The 20608-nt window shown below is 53.1% G+C and overlaps 1 protein-coding gene across 2 annotated transcripts; it reads left to right on the top strand.

Annotated features, from left to right (window-relative positions):
- Positions 1-243: 243 nt before the first annotated feature.
- LHX2 (LIM homeobox 2) lies at positions 244-19698 on the top strand (the record flags this gene model as incomplete). Of its 2 annotated transcripts, none has more annotated exons than XM_079706095.1 (5): positions 244-363; positions 1904-2106; positions 3080-3483; positions 9102-9307; positions 18610-19698. In XM_079706095.1, the coding sequence occupies 5 exons, from the start codon at positions 244-246 to the stop codon at positions 18895-18897; spliced, it is 1221 nt and encodes a 406-aa protein (XP_079562221.1). In that variant the 3' UTR covers positions 18898-19698. The 2 variants fall into 2 exon arrangements, with proteins under 2 accessions (XP_079562221.1, XP_079562220.1); XM_079706094.1 differs by having other exon boundaries at positions 3056-3483.
- Positions 19699-20608: the final 910 nt, after the last annotated feature.

The following is a 20608-nucleotide window of genomic DNA, read 5'->3' as shown; positions in this document are numbered from 1 at the left end:
CTTTGGCGCCGCCGCCCAGGCGCCCCGCGATGTAGCTGCCCCCGCGCCTCGGCGGGAGGCGTCCTGGGCCGCGGGCGCCCGGGGCCCGGAGCCCGGCCTGGGGGCACAGCCGAGCTCGGGCGGGGCCGGGGCCGCGGTGGCTATGCACCGGGCCCGTTAGCGCGGGGAGCGCCAGGCAGCTGAGGCGGGGGGCAAGCCCTCCCGCGGAGGAGCCGCGCCCCCGGCCCCGCCGGTCCCGCCGCGATGCTGTTCCACAGTCTGTCGGGCCCCGAGGTGCACGGGGTCATCGACGAGATGGACCGCAGGGCCAAGAGCGAGGCTCCCGCCATCAGCTCCGCCATCGACCGCGGCGACACGGAGACGGTAGGCGCACAGCTGCGGGGTCGGGGCCAAAAGCTGGGACGGGACCGGCTCGGTCTGCTCCTCTGCTCTCCTAAGTTTGGGGGCAATTTGGGGAGCGTCCTTCGTGCCGCACGGGACTGGACGCTGGGGCTCCGCGGACAGGATGCAAGGCCCGTAGCTCCCGGCTCAGGGGAAACCCGGCTGCTGGCGGAGGAGGGAAACAAGGTTGAAATCGAAATTTCAGACGCTGAGGGTGGAAGAGAGCATTTCTCCCTAAGTGGGAGCGAAGTCCTACCCGCGGCCCGATGGCTCTCTTCTCACTTCAACGGGCTCTTTGGTCGCCAGCCCTGCGCTCTCCTCCACCACTCGGCTCTGGCTGCTGGCGGCGCCGCCTGCGGCGCGGGGAAGGCGAACAAATCGGCAGCACTGGGGCTCCAGCCGACTTGGGCCTCTCCCCGCCTCCTGGCAATCGGGGTTCCCGTCCCAGCGCAATTTCAGGGGTCGAAGTCTTCTAGACTAGCGCTTTTCGTTGCTCGCATCTTGGGCCTCCTGGCTGGCCCGACTTGGCTCGGCTAGGGCCGGGAGTTCAGGCTCTGGCCTGGTTCTTGTGGAAGGAGAGTCCATTCGGATCTCCATACCTGGCTCCACCAGCCCAGCCCCAAATAGCCAGTGCCTTGCCTCAGACCTCCCTGGGGGCCTGATGAGCAGACGCTGCCCAAGCCGGGCCCAGAAGTGACCTTTAGAGGCCAACGAGGTGGGGAGCATGAGCGAAGCTTCTCTGCTTGGAAAGCAAGAGCAGCAGCCCCAGTGCCTCTGCTTCTGAGCTCTTCTTCCCCAGTTAAACCCTCTCAGCCTGTCAGTTTGGTTAGGAGAGGATTTGGATTGGGCCTATCCTGCACTCAGAGACTTTGAGGGTGCCCATGCACCCCACTCACCATCTCCCAGGACCCAAGAGGGCCCCAGACAATGTGGCAGAGGTGGTGGAGGGGCAGAGGTTGCCCCGCGATTTGCCCTGGCCTGAACCTTCGGCTTAAGGATCCAGAGATCACTGGGATTAGGGGCCAGGAACTCCACCGAGTCTCTGGAGAGGAGTCTGTGTGGAGGGTGACTTTTAATGGTCATCTTACCCCTTTTCCTGGGACCCAGCAGAGTGGCTCCTTTAAGAAACAGTTTGGGGGAAGCTTTTGGAGGGCTTGGCTGAAGTAGCCACTGCTGCCCCCAGTCCCCAAACACAGCATGAGCCTTTCTGGGAAAAGAGCAGAGGGGACAGGAAGGGGGAGAAGCAAGGAGGAAGATCTGTCCAGGCCGGCAGCCGGTCCTTGGCCTGTGGCCGGCTTGGGCTGCATGGGCGGGCCTGGGTCCTGAACCCCCTGGATGTGGGTCTTTTGGGGTGCAGGAAGAGCACCGCACACCCTGGCAGGCACCCCCGCCCCCCCCACCCCCATGTTTAGGGCTAGCTGGAGCCTCGGAGGGAGCTGCGGGTGCCCGGTTCCCCGTGGCGTGGCGGCGGGGTCGCAGGCTGACGCAGGCGCTGCGGACTCGTGCCTCCCTCCCTCCGCAGACCATGCCGTCCATCAGCAGTGACCGCGCTGCGCTCTGCGCCGGCTGCGGGGGCAAGATCTCCGACCGCTACTACCTGCTGGCGGTGGACAAACAGTGGCACATGCGCTGCCTCAAGTGCTGCGAGTGCAAGCTCAACCTGGAGTCGGAGCTCACGTGTTTCAGCAAAGATGGAAGCATCTACTGCAAGGAAGACTACTACAGGTAGCCCCCACCTTGGGACCCACTTCCCTGGGCACCCAGGACCCCTCATCTCAGATGCAATCTTCTCCGGTTGCCTTCCCTCCAGTCCCAAGGGAGGGTTCCCTACCTAGGTCCTCCCTTCTCCAAGCCAGTACAAATTGGATGACATCCTTTTTAAACAGCAATTTGAGGGAAATCTTGGAAAGATCTGCGAAGTGTAGGGATCCAGAGAAAAGCAGAAAGTGTCCTCTTCTTAGCTTAGACCAAAAATAAGCTCAGGTTGGGGGTCCTTGCACCCTCTCCCTTTGAAGTTTCTTGGGTCAACTAGAGGGAACAGAAACAGGCACCCCCCCCCCCGCCCCAAACCCAGGCAGTCTAGGCTGGTGTGGAACCAAGTTGGAGGGAGAGCTGGGGGATTGGATTGGGTGCATTTCCGGGTCTTTCCTGGAGATGGGAGTGAAAGCTGGCCAGGACTGAAGAACGGGAATCACTAACAGACTCCAGGTTCCTTGGTTCTCCTCTCTGGATTTAGGGTTAGGTCTGCTTATTCTCTCTCCCTCTTTCTTTCTTTCTTCCTTTCCCTTTCTCTCTGTCTGTCTGTCTGTCTGTCTCTCTCTCCCCATCTCTGTTTCTTACAAATTACAAACGTCTGTAGGATGCCCAGGCACTGCTGTGGAGGGCAGGATTAGAGGTTGAGGAAGGGGTAACTGGGAAGTTCCCCTTACTCCCGAGCAAAGGCTTTCCTAGGGCTTGCTCAGACTCTGGGTAAAGTCTTTGTAGGCATGAAAATGGTTAAGGGAAACTATATTTCAGGGTAGGACCAGACCTGGGCCAAAATCTAGTTCCATCTTCCCCCCATCCTCCAAGTTAAGACCTGGTTGCCAGTCTTGAGGAGTGGAGTTCCGCCAGTGGCAGCAGTGGCACTTGGAGGAGGGATATGGGGGGGGTACCCAACCGTGTGTCCCCACAGTCCCTCCCTCGATGGTCCCTACAGGCGGTTCTCTGTGCAGCGCTGCGCCCGCTGCCACCTAGGCATCTCGGCCTCGGAGATGGTGATGCGAGCTCGGGACTTGGTTTATCACCTCAACTGCTTCACGTGCACTACGTGTAACAAGATGCTGACCACGGGAGACCACTTCGGCATGAAGGACAGCCTGGTCTACTGCCGCTTGCACTTCGAGGCGCTGCTGCAGGGCGAGTACACCGCGCACTTCAACCACGCGGATGTGGCAGCCGCAGCGGCGGCAGCTGCCGCGGCCAAGAGCGCGGGGTTGGGTGCAGCCGGGGCCAACCCTCTGGGTCTTCCCTACTACAATGGCGTGGGCACGGTGCAGAAGGGAAGGCCAAGGAAGCGCAAGAGCCCCGGGCCCGGGGCGGACCTGGCGGCCTACAACGCTGGTGAGTGCGAGGCGCCCCGAGCGCCCCGACTGGTTGAGGGAAAGTGCACTGCGTCAGTGGCCAAGAGCCGAGTGAATTTCAGTGTCTTATACATGTGTACTTATAGCACTCTGGGTACTCCAGCCTTTAGCTTCCCCAGGCCCACCGGACGACCTGGCAGAAGGGACATTAGCTGCCTGGGCACGAGCCCTTGCGCCCTCGGCTGGAGCGGGAGGAGAGGGTGCATTAATGGTCTTGATGCTCTGGGTGCAGGACCACGTCGCTGAGAAATTTTTTAGAAGCAGCTTTTTGGTTTGGGCCTTTTACCCACTTTGCTGTGCAGAAAGTGCAAGGATAGAGAAAACAAGGCAGAGCCGACACCAAACAGGCTCTAGGTTGGCGTGGCTGAGGGAGAGGATCTGGGGCGATGGATGAGCGAAGCAGAGCGGCGGGGGTCCCAAGAGAAAGGACTGGCTGTGGCCTCGGGCACCGAGCTTGGCCTGGCCTGGCCTGCGGCCGGGGTCATGCGAAGTGTCCTGAGTGCGGCCGGCTCGGGAAACTTGGGCCCAGAAGCCTTTGAGAAAAAGCGGGTCGTAGTGTCCCACCCGATCCTCCTGCTCCGCCAGGTCTTGGTTTCCCCCCGGGGTTCTTCCTCCGAGTTCCGGGTGACAGCGGGGCGCTGGGATGAGAGCCGCGACCCTCTGAAGCCGGCGCCCCGGCTTGGGACCCATTAGGCCTGGCCTTGCGCCGGGGTAGGGTGGAGGGCTTGTTTCGCATTTCCGGCATCTTTGAACCCCGGGTTGTTCCGGGAGAGGCTCTGCCCCCTCCCGCGTCCCTCCGCTCTCAGGACAGCTGCGGGGGTTCTGAGGCCCGGCAAATTGAACCATTAACATCTGCCCGAAGTCTGCACGGCCGGGAAAGGTTTATGACTCCCTGGGCTTCTGAACTTGATAGAGTTTATTTGCAATTACTTTCTTTATTTCGTCTGCGACAGAATTGGATTCGGAGACTTTGTTTTCTTCCTCCTTTTCCCCTTAGTCTAATGCACAAGTGGAAACAAAACAAAACAAAACCCCTGAACTGTGCGGAGAGGGCTGTGGTGGGGAAGAAGTCAGGATTATTTCGATCTTTAAAAATCTGAGCTGGCTCGGGGCAGGGGGCGGGGGGTGGGATGGGAGGCGGGTGGGGATCCCCTGTTCGCTCCAACGAAGTTGCTTGTTGGGTGATCGTGGGGCATGTGTGTCTTGGTGTGCGGAGCTGGGAGGAAAATACAGCCCCCAGTCTGGTAAATGGTGAGGGGGCTGCGGCCAGGTCTGCGAGGCGGATTTAATATTTGTTGAAGGCTCTACCAGAGATGCGGCTCTCCAAAACTTCCATCCCTCGTCACCCACCACCCTGAATAGACCACACTGAGTCCCGATCAGGTCCCCCCAAACAAAGCCGGTCTGTTTATCAAGTGGGGTCGGCCTCCAGTAGGAAGCAGCAGGCAGGCTGGGCCACAGGGCGCGTGGTGGTTGGGAGCGGGTCCCGGGCAGACAGGTTCGCAACCGGGTTTGCAACTGAAAGGTAGGAGGTACCGAGGTGTATTTGTGCTTTTTGCTGCTCCGCCGCCTTCCCTGGCGAGGCCGCGCCGCACCGAGCAAGATGTGGCTGGAGGCTGAGTTTCAGAGGAGCTGGCACCTCTACGAGACTTCCCCACGCATGCCATCTCGTCATTTTCTCTTTGGTCCTTCTTCCTTTTTTTCCCTTTCGGCTCTCTAGGCGCCACTTTCTCTCTCTGCGTGCGTCTCCCGTTTCTCTGTTCCTGTCTCTTTCTCTCCCGACGCTCACGTCTCTGGCCTTGGCCCGGGCTTAACCGCGCACTGCGTGCCGCCGGTGGCTTTGCGGCTCGCTTACTCGGGGCTCCCGGGACTAGGTTGGGAAAAGGGGGAGCCTCCCTGGCCGCTCCCGCCCGGCCAGGCCTCCCCCGGTCTGGCTGCTGGCCCCCGCCCTCCCCTCCCGGCGCTGGCAGGAGAGAAATGGCCGCAGTGTGGGCCGCGGGGCCGCTGGGGCTGGAAAGAGGGCCCCGTGGAGGGTGAGATTTCGGAGGTGTGTCCGGGCAAGTGTGTGTGTGCGTGTGTGCGTGATTCTGACTGTGAGGACTCGAGCTTGTTTGTGTGAGTGTCCCGCACCCAGGGGCCCAGCCACACGGACCCCCTGCAAAGCCCATCGCTGTGGGGGACAGTCCGGTGGAGGAGCGGCGGCACCTCACTACAGCGCGGTGAGCTCGGGCAGAGTGGCGAGGGGGCGCCGTCGGTGCGCCCGGCCCTTCGCTTAGGGAAGGGCAGTCAGAGCGGCGGGGCCGCAGGGTCGGAAAGTCCTTCCGGGGCGATGGCCGCGGCGGTCCTCCTCTGGCTGCCCCTCTGGTCCGAGAGCGTAGCCCAGGTCCCAGAGGCGGAACTGAAACCTACCCCACCCCAGAGCGTGGCTGCTCGCCGGCCGGGGTCGCGGACAAGGCTGCCGGAGCCCGTGAGGGGCCCGGGCCGCACGCTTTGCGTCCGGGTTTGCGCGCCGCGGCCACGGGAGTCCCGCGCGGACCGGCCGGATGCCCGGGCCTCCCCCAGCCCCACCTTTCTGTGTGTGTGTGTGCCTGGCGGCGTAATTACTGATTTGATTCCAATCCATTATTTAGACAATTGAACCTACAATCTAGTCTTTAGTAAAATGAGGCGAAGTCAGATTTGATTACAGGTTCAGTCCCAGCGACAAGAGCTCGAAACCCGATGGGTTAATAACAGATCACGAGTAAATTATTCATGATTTTACGAGCTCTTTAGCTCCATTGAATCGGCCTAATTGAGAGGAAAAAAAAAAAAAAAAGGAGAGAGAAAGCTTGGTCCTCCCCCTCCCCTCATCCCCTTACTCCTCCCCGGACCCGATCCTGGGGAACTGCGATCCGTCTGGGGAGCTGGGGGCGAGAGTGCAGGGCCTGGGGCGCCGACCAAGTCTGGGCTCAACAGCCTCTTTGCCCCCAGCGCAGCCCCCTGCCCCAGCCACTGGCCGGCCTCGGCCTCCCTGCCTTGGGCCGACTCCTTTTCTGCCCTCCTCTCCTTTTCACCACTCCCCAGCCTGTAACAGCTTCGAAAAAGCCACCCCGCAGACACCCAGTCTCCCTGAGACCTGAGATGCAGTTCCTTGGCCTGGACCCTCCACCACACAACATCCCTACTCTTTCCGGGCCTTGCTGTCCCCTCAGGCTCTCTCTGTGTCTCTCCTGGTTTCTTTCTGTCTTTGTAGCTGTCTCTCTCTGGTTCTCTCCGTATCCACCGCTTTCTTTTCCTCTGCCTCTTTTCTTTTTTTTCCTGGCTCTGTCCATTTTCCCTCCCTACCATCTCTCCTTTTCTCTCCATTCTCTCTGTCTTTCTACATCTGTCCCTTTCTTTCCTTTCTCTGCCCTTTCTTTCTCCCTCCCCCAACCACCTCCCCCCATCTAGGCCTCACTCAGGGCACGTCCCTTGGGTTCGTGGGGCGCCAGGGTCCCCATGGAGCTCATTAACAGCAGCAAGGCCCAGGCAGGGGCTGGGCGGAGGAATGGGCCCAGAGATCCCCTGTGGGGAGGCCTGCCCCCGCCTCCTGTGGAGCTGGGGACTAGGGGCAAGAAGAGGGTTGCTCCCCACAGCGGGGGCAGGGCAGTTTCCATGGATCCCATTTGGAGTCATTCTGTGATCCCCTTGAAATTGCTGGATCCCCGTTCTTCACTCTGAGCACTCTCAGTGGGAGTAGCCCGGCTGGAGGACTTGGGTGCCTGGGTGCCTATGGGAGGAACCCTTCGGAGGTGTAGCCACTTGCTGACAACTCCTAGGTTAGGGACAAGACCAGCATCTTGTGAATTTTTTCTGCAAGGGACCACGCCTCACTTGGACAGGGGAGGAGCAGGTCACCGGGAGAGCAGGAGTACTTCTGAGGTAGTTATTGCCAGATAAAATGCAGGACTCCCAGTTAAATTTGAATTTTGGGCAAACGACAAGTGAATTTTTTTAGTGTAAGTGTATCCCATACAACATTCGAATTTTAAATAAACAATGAATAATTTTTTAGTATGAGTGTATACCATGCAATATTTGAATTTTAGGCAAACAACAACTCAGTTTTCAGTATAGGTATGTCCCATGCAATATTTGAGACATCATACTAAAAAATATTTTATTGTTTATCTGAAATTCAAATTTAACTGGACAATCTGTATTTTTATTTGCTAAATCTGCAGCTCTATTATGGGCATGTGATGAGACAGGAGATATATTCCCAGTTGCCCACTTTAGGAGGAATGAATTAATCTCCTATGAGGCATTCCCCAAAGTAAGACCTTATGTGTGGGATGGCTGAGGATGTATTGAGGGGATCTTGGAGAGGGGTCCTGCGTGTCCCCATCAGCCACCAGGTTGCTAAGCAACTTTCTGAGGCCCAAGTTTTCCATCCCTGTCCCCCACCCCAGTACCTTCCAGGCATTGGCAGGCCCAGCTGGGCCCCTTCTGGATGGGGACGGGCTCCCCAAAGAGTCATGCTTCATCTTTGCCTGCCTTTGTGGTGTAGGGGAAAGAAACAACAAGGAGGCAAGCACTGCAGTGTTGAATCTAGGTTCAGCCATAACCAATGGTGTGGCTTTATTTCCCTTAGCATTAGTTTCCTCATCTCTAAAATGGGGTGAATAGCAGTAGCCACCTCTTGGAGCAGTAGTGAAGCCCCCTCCCCCCATGTACGTAGAGCCAAAGGCATGCCCAGGGTGTGGCATACATGTTAATTTCTTCCTCCAGCTTCCTTCCCTTTTGGTTAGAACTCTGCCACTCCATGAGATTTCCAAAGATCGCTTAACCTCCCTGCCTCATTCACCTCATTTGTCAAACTGGGAAACAACTGCCTCATAGGACAGTGGTGAGGATTAAGCTACAAAATACAGTTTCCAACCTTCGACCCAGTGCCTGCGGCCCGGGGCTAAGGGATCGTGCAGTACCTTTGGTTGCAGGAACTGATGAGGGAGAAATGAGAGTGAGTGGAGAGTATGGAAAGTGAGTTGAAGTCTGTGACTTGCAGGTGCCTGCCCCAGACACTGTGTGGGGGGAAGGGGCAGGGGAGACCGGAGACTGCATTCCTCCTTAGGGAGTGCAGGGAGAAACGGGAAGATCATGGGCCTTCGCCTGCAGTCAAGTGACTTCCCTTTCGGAGCCTCAGTTTCAATATCTGTAAAAAGGGGGAAATAATGCTTGGCTCAGAGGGTTGTTTTGAGGATGAAAATGTGCATGTAAAGCCCTTTAGCACATCTTGTGGAGGTGAATGTCATTGACAAGTTGTAGCTGTTGTTGTTATTATTACTATTATTATTGTAACATGATGGCTCAGAATGGTTTTTGGATTCTCCTAGAGCTGGGTTTGAATCCAGCATTTCCTAGCTGAGTGACCCTGGGCAGATGGCTCTCTCAACCTCAAACTCCCCTATAAATCTATAAAATGGGATAATATCTCCATCTCAGCGGGGTGCGGCACCCGCCGTGTGGTCCTGAGGCTAGAAACATTTGGCGAAGCGTGGGGTGGGTGTGGACTTGGCAGTGTTGTGGGGGTCCGGGCCAGGAGGTTCACCTGCTGCCTCTGCGTTCCCTCCCCAGCCCTGAGCTGCAACGAGAACGATGCGGAGCACCTGGACCGCGACCAGCCGTACCCGAGCAGCCAGAAGACGAAGCGCATGCGCACCTCCTTCAAGCACCACCAGCTTCGGACCATGAAGTCTTACTTTGCCATTAACCACAACCCCGACGCCAAGGACTTGAAGCAGCTCGCGCAAAAGACGGGCCTCACCAAGCGGGTCCTCCAGGTCAGCCGGGCCGGGGCTAGGGGTGGGGGCATCTGTGGCGTCAGGACCTGGGGTGGAATCCCACAATGGCCGTGGGCCTTGGAAGGACCTTCTGCTCTACGTCCGCCTATCTCTTTATCTTTCTCTGTTGTCTTTCTCCATCTCTTCAGTCTATCTCTAGCTGTATTTCAATCTTTTTTTTTTTTCCATTCTAACTTTGTCTTCTCTCCTTCAAGTTTTGTCCCTCAGGGTTTCTGTTTTGTGTCTGTGTGTCCCTCTGTCCTCTTTGTCTACACACTCAGTCTCTTTTCTTTCTTGTAAGCAATTCTTAGTTGCTATTTATTACCCAAGTGACACTCAAATATGTTCATGTTGTAAAAGGTTCAAGCATTTCAGTTAGACCAGAGCTTCCCCCCACCCCCCACTGGCAACCTTGGCCCCTTAAACCGGGATGCCCATCCAAGGCCCCTGCTGTTAGCCGTTTGCTCCTTCTGCTTCTTGCTCCTCACTTGCTCTCTCTAGTTTCTCTCTCTCTCTCTCTCTCTCTCACTCTTTTTTCCTGTCTCTCTCTAGATTTACCTTCTGTTTCTTTGTTGCTTCTCAGACTCTCCCAGAAGCAAGGTTTGTAAGGGAGAGGGATTACGGCAGATCCCCTGGGTGGAAGTAGATGGGTGCCTCTGAAAACGAGCAGCATTGCACTTGTATGTGAGGGTGCTTTCTTGATAGAGAGGATCCAGAGCTTTCACCAGATTCCCTAAGGGTCTGTCCACCACCCGCAAAATGTTAAGAACCCCATTTGGGGATACAGGCATCGCAGCTGCCTGTATGACCCAAACGTGTGGCAGAGCCTTGGGTCACCACTTTTTAAATCTTCAGCTCCTCCTCTTACTCGTTTCATGGTCCTGGGCAAGTCACCTAACTCCTCTGAGCCTCAGTTTCCTTATATGTGAAATGGGCACAAGAAATTACACTGAAGGCTTATTGGAGGAGCAATTGAGATAATGTAAGTGCCCATCACAGTAGCTGACAACCGCTCAGTGGATGGTAGCTAGCATAACATTAACTAGATTAATCAGTTAACTGATATTAACTAGTATAAACAATTATTCTGGTGGCTGGACTTCAGATTCCCCGTCTGTACAATGATAAGGTGGGAGAATATCTCCCTTTATAGCTAGTTTAACCGATTTATTCCTCAGAACGTGTGACTGTAGGGACTGTAGGGATAACAATGCACATTTTTGGGTAAGAAAATCGAGAGATGAAGTGAGTTGACTATGGTCCCACAGCAGGAGGAGTGGTGCTGGGATTTGAGTGCAGGCCAGTCCGACCGACCCCCTAGCCCCAAGTCTTTGAGGACTGAGGGCCCGGGGGTGGGTGGCGACACCGAGTGGGTGAGGGTGATGGTGACGACACCGAAGGCTGTGAAGCCACCCTAAGTTTTCTTGCGAGTCTGTTAGAACTTTTAAGAAAGCATTTTGGAGGTGACAGCGGTGGTGGGATGGGACTGTGATGCGGGCGAGGGCCCGCAGATCTCCGGGAAGCCTGGAGTCCGGGCCCCCAGGCAGGCGCACCGCGACGGGGCTGGCGCAGCTTGGTCTGGCGCGGGTTCAGTGACGTAGTGGAGGGAGCTGAGGGCCCGCCAATGAGACACCGATGCGCCTTTCTGGGCCCGCCCCCCGTCCTGGAGCTCCGCGCGGGCCCCGCCCCTCCTTTTGGGATCCGTTTTGCCCAAGGTCCCTCTGACCAGGGCTCGAAAAGAGGCAGCCCGTTGGGGTCTCAGATCCCGCTGGTCCGTTTTCCTCCGACTTTTCTTTTTGGGGATTAGGTCGGGCGACTCTCCTTGGCGCCCCCTCTGTTCCTCAGCCCTGGGCGAATTTGGACGGAGGATCTGTGGTTGCCGCCTTTTCTCTGGTTACTAGTCCTTCCTCTCTCTAGATGCCCTTATGGTGAGTTGGCTGGGGGAGAGGGATCCGTGAAAAAAGCCCTAAGAGCAGGCAGGGGCAGGAACAGGGGCTTGAAGTCAGGCAGAGCTGGGTTCCGTTCTGCCCGTCTACTCACCGGCAGTGAGTCTTGCACAAATTAGTTACCCTCTCTGAGCCATAGCTTTCTCATCTGTAAAATGGGCACCATTAGGGCACATACCTCGCCAATTATCCAGATTAAGTGAAATAAAGAGTAAATGTCCATGGTTGGGTCTGAATCTGGAGTGGGGAGCCGATCTCTGCTGGCCTTGGTAAGGCCGGAAGCTTGATTTAGGAACACATTGGATTTCCAGCATAGTTATCTCTCATTCTTTCATCTGACCAAATAGCTATTGGCACCAGGCCCTGGGGACACAGAGGTGAATGAACCTTCAGTCCTGGCCCTGAAGAAATTCGCCTATTAGGTGTCGAGACAGACCCACAATCAGTTTCCCCATAGTGTGATCAGTCGGGAGGGAGTTTCTATGGGAGACCCGGTGAGAGACCAACTACCTACCCTGTGTGTGAGGAAGGGTTCATCTGTGTGACCTGGGTCTAGACTTGCCTTTCCTCCCCTAGAATCCTGAGCCAGGGCTGTTCACACCTGCATGCCCTCTCCACCATGGGGACTCAGAAAAGGCAGGGCATGGGACTAGTTGAGAGAGAGAATCACTGATAGAAGCACTAATCAATAAATGTTTGAGTGCTCCACTATGTGTCTACTATGTGTTGAAAGACTCATGAAGTACATTTGCTCATTGAGTCCTCACTATCAGGCATCATGATCCCTTCTCCTCCACTGTACAGATGAGAACATTGAGGCCCAAATGATTTCCGCTTGCCCCAAGTCACACTTTGCTGGTAAGTAGCATAACTGGATCCAAATCCAGGCATGTCTGATCAGTGGGCATTGCTCTTTCTCCTCTAAGCCAACCCAGCAGTGACAGCCTCTGAGTGTGAGTATCATTTATGGCCTGTACGTTGTTGGGGTGAGGGCAGTCATACCCACAGGACACATCAGACCCCCGTTCTCCCTCCTCCCAGACCTCCCAATCTCCTGCACAAATGCTTAGTATTCCCTAACAGCACAGCAGCTCATGATTATGCAGCAGTTTGCAAAGCATTGTCTTTCCAGCCACTCATCTTCCTTACCTTAATATTTTCCTGCCCATTTTACAGATGAGAAGCTTAAGAACTAGTGAGATGAAGTGATTTACTTGAGGACACAGGAGCCAGGCATTGGCAGGGTGGGGCTGTCTCCCAGGTGTTCTGACTACTTATGGGCCAGCTGGGGGAGATGGGATGGGGGCAGTTTGGGGCGAGGCAGCTGGTGGTGTGGCTTTGGAAGGTAACATATAGATTAAAGTCCTTTCTGACATAACAACAATGTGATTTGGGCACTTTAACTTCTCCTCTCAGAGCCCAATTCCTTGTCTTTGAAGTGGATTTAATGATAGTTTGTACCTTGAGGATTCCTGAGGATTGAGACAATGAATGGGAAGGCTCCAGCATGGTGCCTGCTGGTACAAAGTAGACAAAGTAGGTGCCCATGAAATGGCTTCTCATCACTGGCTACATAAGCTTAATTGTGCTAGGCCTTGGGTGCCCCCTGCAGGTTGTGGTCCACCTTGACCCTGCGGAGAGAGTCTGCAGGGCGGGGCAGGTTGAGGTTGAGGCTGTGTTCCCGGAAGTGGATGATGTAGGGTGTGTGTGTGTGTGTGTGTGTGTCTAGGGATTCTAGGCTGTTACTGAATCTGTAATGCATAAGCATCAACATGGCAGGCCCGGGATGCAGTATCCCTGCTGGAATTTGGAGCTGATACGAGGTCCAGACTCAGCCCTCCCACTTACTCTCTGAACGGTCATGAGCAAGTGACTTAAGCTCTCTGAGCTTCAGCTCTAAAATGAGGATGATAACAGTGCTTCACTAGGTGGTTGCAAGGAGTAACTAAGATGACATAAAGTGTAATTTATAAAGTATATATGAGGGACTCAATACATATTAATTTCATACACATTTACCTAGTAAGGTTCAGTCTACCATCCCCTTTTTCACACATTCAAAACTTTTAATTATCTTCATTTTGCAGATGAGGAAACTGAGGTTCCGAGAGGCTAAAGCCCTCGCGCTGAGTCTCACAGCTAACAAGCGATGGGAGGGGTCAGGCCCAGATTGGTCTGACGCCACAGCTCTTTCCAACATGGCACAGTGTAGGGATTGTGGTTCTCAGCGCCCCTCCCCTTGGGTGTAGCTGCCGAAGGCAGCAGGACAGATGGGGGACAGGGGGCGGAGTGAGCCATAGATGCCGTGTCTTGGTAGGAAAGCAGGAATTCTGTTGTAAAGCCCTAGGGGCGTAAAAAGTGCTCAAAATTGTCACCAGCAGCAGCAGCATGACAATCACAGTACTCACTTGTCACCAGTGGGCAAGGTGACCGGGAGACAGAATGGCCCCTTGGACCGAAGTCCATTAAGACATTAAGCGTTACCAGTTCTTGGAGAGCATTGCTCAGCACATCCATGCGCCTCTGCATTGCCTCTCTTGCTTCCTGGGGAAGGATTAGGAAGGCAGAATATTAAGGTGCCCTAGGCTGGGGAAGGGGCTGGTAAGCTGATGGATTTGGATGGGTGAACGTCTCCTTAGGAGTTCCCAGTGTGACTTTGAAGGAAAATACATGTTAACAACCAGCAGTTTAAAAGCATTCTTCAGATGACCAATTAGTCATCATTAACCTATGTGAGAACTCAAGAACTGAGGACACTAGCTTTCCTACGTTCACTCACTTCAACAAATACACTGACCTGCCATGTTCTGGGCGGGGCATGAGGTACTGAGGATTCAGTGGTGACCCTGGCAGTGAACAGGCCTGGCTGGAATGTACAGTCCACAGGGGAGACAGTGTCCAGCAAGGTATTGTATAAATAATTAAAATGATGATAAGATTGACCTCTGTATTTTTCTGTATATTTGAAATATTTCATAGTAAAAATACCTTTAAATGATTCCAGGGCCAAATAAGTTTGGGAGATGCCAAAGATTGACTGCATCCTTCTCTTAGAGATCAGAGCACACCGGCATTAATACAGGCACTGAGAAATCTTGAAGAGATTCAGCTGTGTTTAGTCCAACATTTCCCAGGTGTATTTGGCCACAGAACCCTTATTTAACTCTTGACAAAAATAAAATAGAAGAGGTGCTAGGATAGAAAAATATAGGGGTGCAACGAGAACAGAAACACGGGGACCTGACCTGGGGAGGGAGGTGGTCAGGAGTGGCTTCCCTGAGGAGGTGAGGTTTAAACTAGGACTTCAGTTCATTGAGCCTCAGCTTCCCCACCTGTAAAATGGGGAGAGTGAGCATTGTTCTGCATGTCATTTGCACAGGGCTGTACAGAGTGTTTGACCTAGTCACGGATGGTTGAAGTTGGATGGAATTTCATAGGTGATTTGGCCCAAATCTCTCCATTTAGAAGAGAGGAAACCGAAGCCCAGAGAGGTGGAGTGACTTGTTCAAGGCCCCAGAGCAAAGTAGTTGTAGCCCTGGAACTGGAACTAAGGGGTCCTGATATCCAGTCCACTGCTCAGTATTTTTTATTCTTTAAAGAAAACTTTCTTTAAAGTTTATAAAGTAATAGAACCACCATACAGGCAGGTTAGAAAACTAGGGGGGAAAGTTACCCATATGAAGACACAGGAAACCTGTAATCCAGGTGTACAGTTTGGAAGTTAAGTAGTGGGTAGGGGCGTGGGCCCAGCTTGCTGGGATGCACATCTCATCTCTGCATCTTTGGCTGGGCTCTGGGCCTCAGTCTCCTCACCTGATGATAATATCAGTGCTGACCTTGTAAGACACTTAACAGGAGTTCATATGTGTAAAATCCTTAGAACTTTGCTTAGACGTTGCCTTCTGAGTGAATAATATTCGTCGTTATTATTTTCTTTATGAAGTTGTAATACCAGAGGATGTCATTTTGTTATTCTTTTTTTTCCTCACATAACATTTGTCACAAGACATTTCCTCTGCGACTGCGTGGAGTGGCTGTGTCGTGACTTCCACTTGTCCCATCTGGTCGGATGCTTTGGATGCAGCCATTGGTTTTGATGTCATAAAAAGAAACTGCCAGTGGACATTTTTGGTCTTGAAGCATTTGTATTTTGGCTGGTTTCCTTAGTGGCCCTGGAGGGGATCTGTGGGGCAGAGTGGGTTTCCCACTGGCCCTCCTGGTCTCCTTGATGAAAGAATCCTGGGAAGGGGATTTGCGAGGCAAAGCTCAGCCTTCAGGGCCAGGGGGTGTCTGAGGAGGAGCCATGTAACCATGTGGGCTTCCTCCTCCACCCAGGACCTACTGGGGATCCCCTGGGCACCTAACTGAGGCGCTCCCTGGAGACGAAGAGAGAGGGCTGTCAGTTTAAGAAGATGGGCTGGTAGAGCAGGTCATCTTCCTCATTGCAGCTGCCAGAGAATCGCAGCCTGTCAGCACCCCAAGAGGCCATAGAGATCATATGGTGTGGTCCAACTCCCTTGTTGTACAGGTAGGGAAACTGAGGCAGACCCAGAGGTAAGGGACTAGCAGAGGTCACTTGATTGGTCAGTGGCAGAACCAGAGCTGGAAGCTACAGCCTGTGCTCTTTCCACTACATCGAAGTTGCTTCTGTGTTTATTCACTCATTCATTCATTCATTCATTCATTCATTCACTGACTCACTCTGGATCATGTGGTAGGGAAAGCATGGACTTTTTATGGCAGATAAACCTGGATCCTAATCTCAGTTTGGCCTCTGTGTGACCTTGGGCAAGTGACTTTGCCTCTCCAAGCCTCTCTGGTTTTAAATCTATAAAGTGGGGATAATGATAGTACCTCCCTACTTGGCCTATCATGGAGATAACCTGTGACCGTGCATGTTAGAGGGTGGCCGGGGTGCCCGGCATGAAGAGGTCTGTAAATGTTATCTGTTAGTATTACTATTAACTCAGTGCATGTGACTGATACTTAATCTTTGCCAGTCCCTCTGCCGTATCCCCAGGGATATAAAGATGACTTAGACAAGCCAAGGTCCCTGTCCCAACAACCTCTTGGGAGGGGATTTTTTTTGAAATACCCAGGAGAATTCTGGTGATGCCTGGCTTAAGGTGAGAAACAAACTCCACACAAACCCCCGCAGCAGCTGGCTTTTAGATGAGTTGTTGACTTTCATCCACCAGATTCCCAGCGCCTCAGATTCGTAAGGCAGAGAAGGCAGTTGTGGAAGATGGTGTCATTGTTTACAAACCTCTGTTAGGGGCAACGCCAGAGAAATAGCAAACAGCCAGCAACTAACTGTTCCAGCCCTTCCCAAGGGCTTGGAGCCCCGGGCCGATGGGCGATGCCCTGCCCCCGGGGCTTCCCGCTCCTGTTACCACTTGGAGAGTCAGGCCCACAGGACGCTCACAGGGCCACACATGCTCAGGACAGGACGGTGGCAAGAGCGTCACAGCTCCAGGCTTCCTCATCCCCAATCTGCGGTGTTACTTTGGGGAAGTCGCCTCTTCTCTCTGAGGGTCTCTGGGGGCTTTCGCCATCATTTTCTCCATCGGTCATTCTCTGGGCCAGACGGACACAGAGTCCCACCTCTGTAGATTTCTGCAGGCCGGGCAGGGAAGGAGCCCCCATCACAAGAAGTGCCTATCGAGGCTGGTCTTAGAAGCACTGTACTTATTTGCAAGCCCCCAGAAGAGGTGATGGGCTTGCTTTGGGCAAAGGCCAGGGAAAATGTGCTTTCTTCCTGGAAAGATCCGGCGGGAGAGAGCTTTGTTTCCCGACTTCACAGGGTCTGCATCTCCCTCCTTACTCCAGGATTCTAAAGGCTGTGCTTTTTAATTGAGCCCAAGTTGTATCAGGCCACCAAAAAGAGGGTCTGAGGCCACAGGCCCCTGTAGCTGGGGTGGTCCCCAGGGGAGGGTGGGGCCAAGGGCTGGCCCTTCCGATCCCTGTCTGAGACACTGGGAAGACAGGAGATGCAGGCGCACCTGGAAAGATGCAGCTGGACACCCTAGAATCTGTTCAGTTCCCCAAGGCCCTCTGTTTAACCGGGAGGCTTCCGGCGAGTGTTTTCTTCACGCAAAGGGAAGGGAAGGGGCCCTGCCCTTTGGGCTCTTTTCTCTGGGAGATACAACCTCCTGCCCCAGCCCCCAACCCTCCTCCCCCCAGATTTTCTTGGCTTCTCCCAAAGTACTTTGAGGACCTCGGGGTACAGCGGGATCTCTCTGTGCAGTTCGATGGGTGGGCGTACTGGCTGGGGGGTGCTGTGTAGATAAGTATCGATGCTTCGTGTGTACAGGCTTGTGTGCAGTGGTGTGGGTGCGGATGTGTGCGTGTGTCGGTGCTCAAGGGAAAATGAAAGCAAACCCTTATTCTCTCCCTTGGGCATTCTTTTCACACCGAGCTCAGTAACTGGGCCCCCCACCCCACCTCCCTCGTAAAGGATACCGGGACATGGCAGGTCGGGAGAGGGACTCTTTCATCAGGCAGCTCTTCCCATTCCGTCCACTCCGCCCTGAGACCTGAAACCCAGTGGTCCAGGATGCTGGCGGCTTCTCCAGCAGACAGCGGTGGGGATTAGGAGCTGCGTCTCTTTCTTCCTCTTAGTAACTCTTTATTGACTGATGCCTGTGTGTTCTTTACATCGTTCTGGTATTTCCCAGACTTGCCATGAAAAACTTGAAAAATGGTACCCGCAAGAATTTGTGGGATCTCTTGCCCACTTAAAGGCGACTGCCAAAAAAACGAACCTCTCACCCATGGTGAAAAATGATCGAGATTTGGTTTGTGTGAATCTCCCAGAACAGAATAGAAATGCTATGTGAGCCACCTATGTAGTTTTACATTGAAAACTTTCCAGTAGCCACATTAAAAAAGCAAAAAGAAACCTGTAAAATTAATTTTAAGGACATATCCTGTTTGGCTCAATATGTCCAATATATTGTCATTTCAACATGTAATCAAAATAAAAATTACCATCGAGATATTCTACTTCCTTCAAATCTGATGTGGTTCTCACCTGTAGACCAGCCGTCTTGGGGCTAGCCACATTTCAAGTGCTGGGTGGCCACATGTGGCTAGTGGCTACAATATTTGAGAACCTTCTAACAGAAGGGGAAACCCAGTAACAGGCAATTTGAGGAAAGGACATTTTTATTGTATTAACAATAAAAATACAAAACAAAATATTGCCAGCCCAACTTTTTAATACACGCCCCCCCCACATTCCGGCAGAACACCGATTGGCATCTCTGAGTTAAACAGTCCGGGGGCATGCTCTGCCCTTCTTCTCCTCGTCCTGCCCGCCTTCCTCTGACCAGCCCTTCCCTCTCCCCCACGCAGGTCTGGTTTCAGAACGCCCGGGCCAAGTTCAGGCGCAACCTTTTACGGCAGGAAAACACTGGCGTGGACAAGTCGACGGAGGCGGCGCTGCAGACGGGGACGCCGTCAGGACCGGCCTCGGAGCTGTCCAACGCCTCGCTCAGCCCCTCCAGCACGCCCACCACCCTCACAGACTTGACTAGCCCCACCCTGCCGACTGTGACGTCCGTCTTAACTTCTGTGCCTGGCAACCTGGAGGGCCACGAGCCTCACAGCCCCTCGCAAACGACTCTTACCAACCTTTTCTAATGATTCTCGGCCCCCCGCCCCCGCCCCACAATTTCTTTAAAAAAGAAATTATCTTTAGTTGAATTCCAAGTGTATTTTAAAATAGAGGCTTTGAGCAACTAACTAACCACGTTTTAGGATCTCGCCTGGAAAATGAGGAAGAAAATAACTACGCCCCTTGCTGACACAGCGGTGTGGACTGGAATTACTTGGAAGATCTATCTGCAACACAACATTTGTGTCACTGTACAGTTTTGTGGACTGAGCGAGGAAAAACAACAAATAATTTAAGTTGGCTAGAGCTTCTGTATTTTCAAAGACTGCCACGTGCCTTAGGAATACTGTTTTATCTCCATACTTTGGATGACTTGTTCATTTTTCTCTCCCTCTTTTTCTCTCTGTATATTTATGACCAGAGCAAAAATGTAAAAAAAAAAAAAAAAAAAAAAAAAAAAGTTTGTTACTTTGAATAGTCCTAAAAAAGAAAAAAAAAAAAAAAAGGAAAAAAATCAAACCCCCTCCAACAGTCGCTTTGTTGTTTTAGAATTTTAAGGTGGAAGTCTGTTCAAATATCAGAATTTGTAAAATCTAACCAGTAATAAAACCACTTACTGAAACTAGCTGGTGCCACTGCTGTTTAGAGGTGTGCCAAATTCACAGGACTTAAGAGTCTTACTGAAGCCCAGAGATCAATTCCAAGGTCTTCCCCTATTTATAATATTTATTTATAATAATTTATAAATATTTATAATATTTGCGGGGACCCTCTTTTGTGCCAGACTTTGGGCTGCTTGTTGGGATCCAGAGATGAAGTAGACACAGTCCCTGCCCTTAAGGAATTTAGAGTGGAGGCAGAGACAGACAAGAGATCATCTTAGCACGTGTGCTATGTGCTAAGTGGGGAGCATGTAAGCAAAATACCATTCATTCATGCATGTGTTCTTTCAAATATTAAATAAGCACGCCCTGCTGGATCCTTTGACAAAGCTCAAAGGTCATTACACCTGCCTCTTCTGCTCTTCTCTGGGCTGGAAGGGTATGTCAGGCAATGAGGGAGGCCTTTCCCCATGAGGAGTGAACGCTGTCACCAAAGGGCAGCGTAAGCTTGAGTTTTCCTAATATAAGACACAAAATTTCAAAATCTTCCAGGAGGGCAAAACCAAATGAATTTTGTCCCTTTACTAAAGCTTCAGGTAACCTCAGAAACCCAGAGAAAAGATGCATCCAGGGAGGGTGGAGGATGAGAGCCAGGCAGAATGAGGTTGGAATCTCTGCTGTTGAGCAGTGTGAGCTGAAGGAAGTCATTTCACCTCTCCAGGCCCCAGTTTCCTCAGCTGGAAGGTGACAGTCGTGACCTTTATACGACAGTTGTAGTGAGAGTGAAGTGAGGTATGTTGAAGGGCCCAGCGGAGGGCCTGGCATGTAGGAGCTCAATATATTTTATGGAATGACGAGGGACACGTCAGGACCTTGCAGGTGGAGAGCAGGAATGTGTGTATCCAGGCACTGCCTGTCATTGCTGGATGCATCAAGCATGTGTGACGTCTGTCCACTGAGCATCTTACACCCCTCGTTTCTTGCCCTGAGGCCTACTAGAGGGTGCTCTGTTACCAGCTTGATCAAATGCCAGCCATCGTCTAGCAAAATGCCCCACAGTGGCCCACCAATTTGAAAACCCAGAGGGAAGATCATAGCTGCTTTGAGGAGAAAACAGCCAGGCAAGATTGGGCAG

This window comes from Hyperoodon ampullatus (genome assembly GCF_949752795.1).
Source record: "Hyperoodon ampullatus genome assembly, chromosome: 6".
Lineage (NCBI taxonomy): Eukaryota > Metazoa > Chordata > Mammalia > Artiodactyla > Ziphiidae > Hyperoodon > Hyperoodon ampullatus.
The sequence above is the reverse complement of the archived record's forward strand: the minus strand, read 5'-3'. Positions and strand labels throughout refer to the sequence as shown.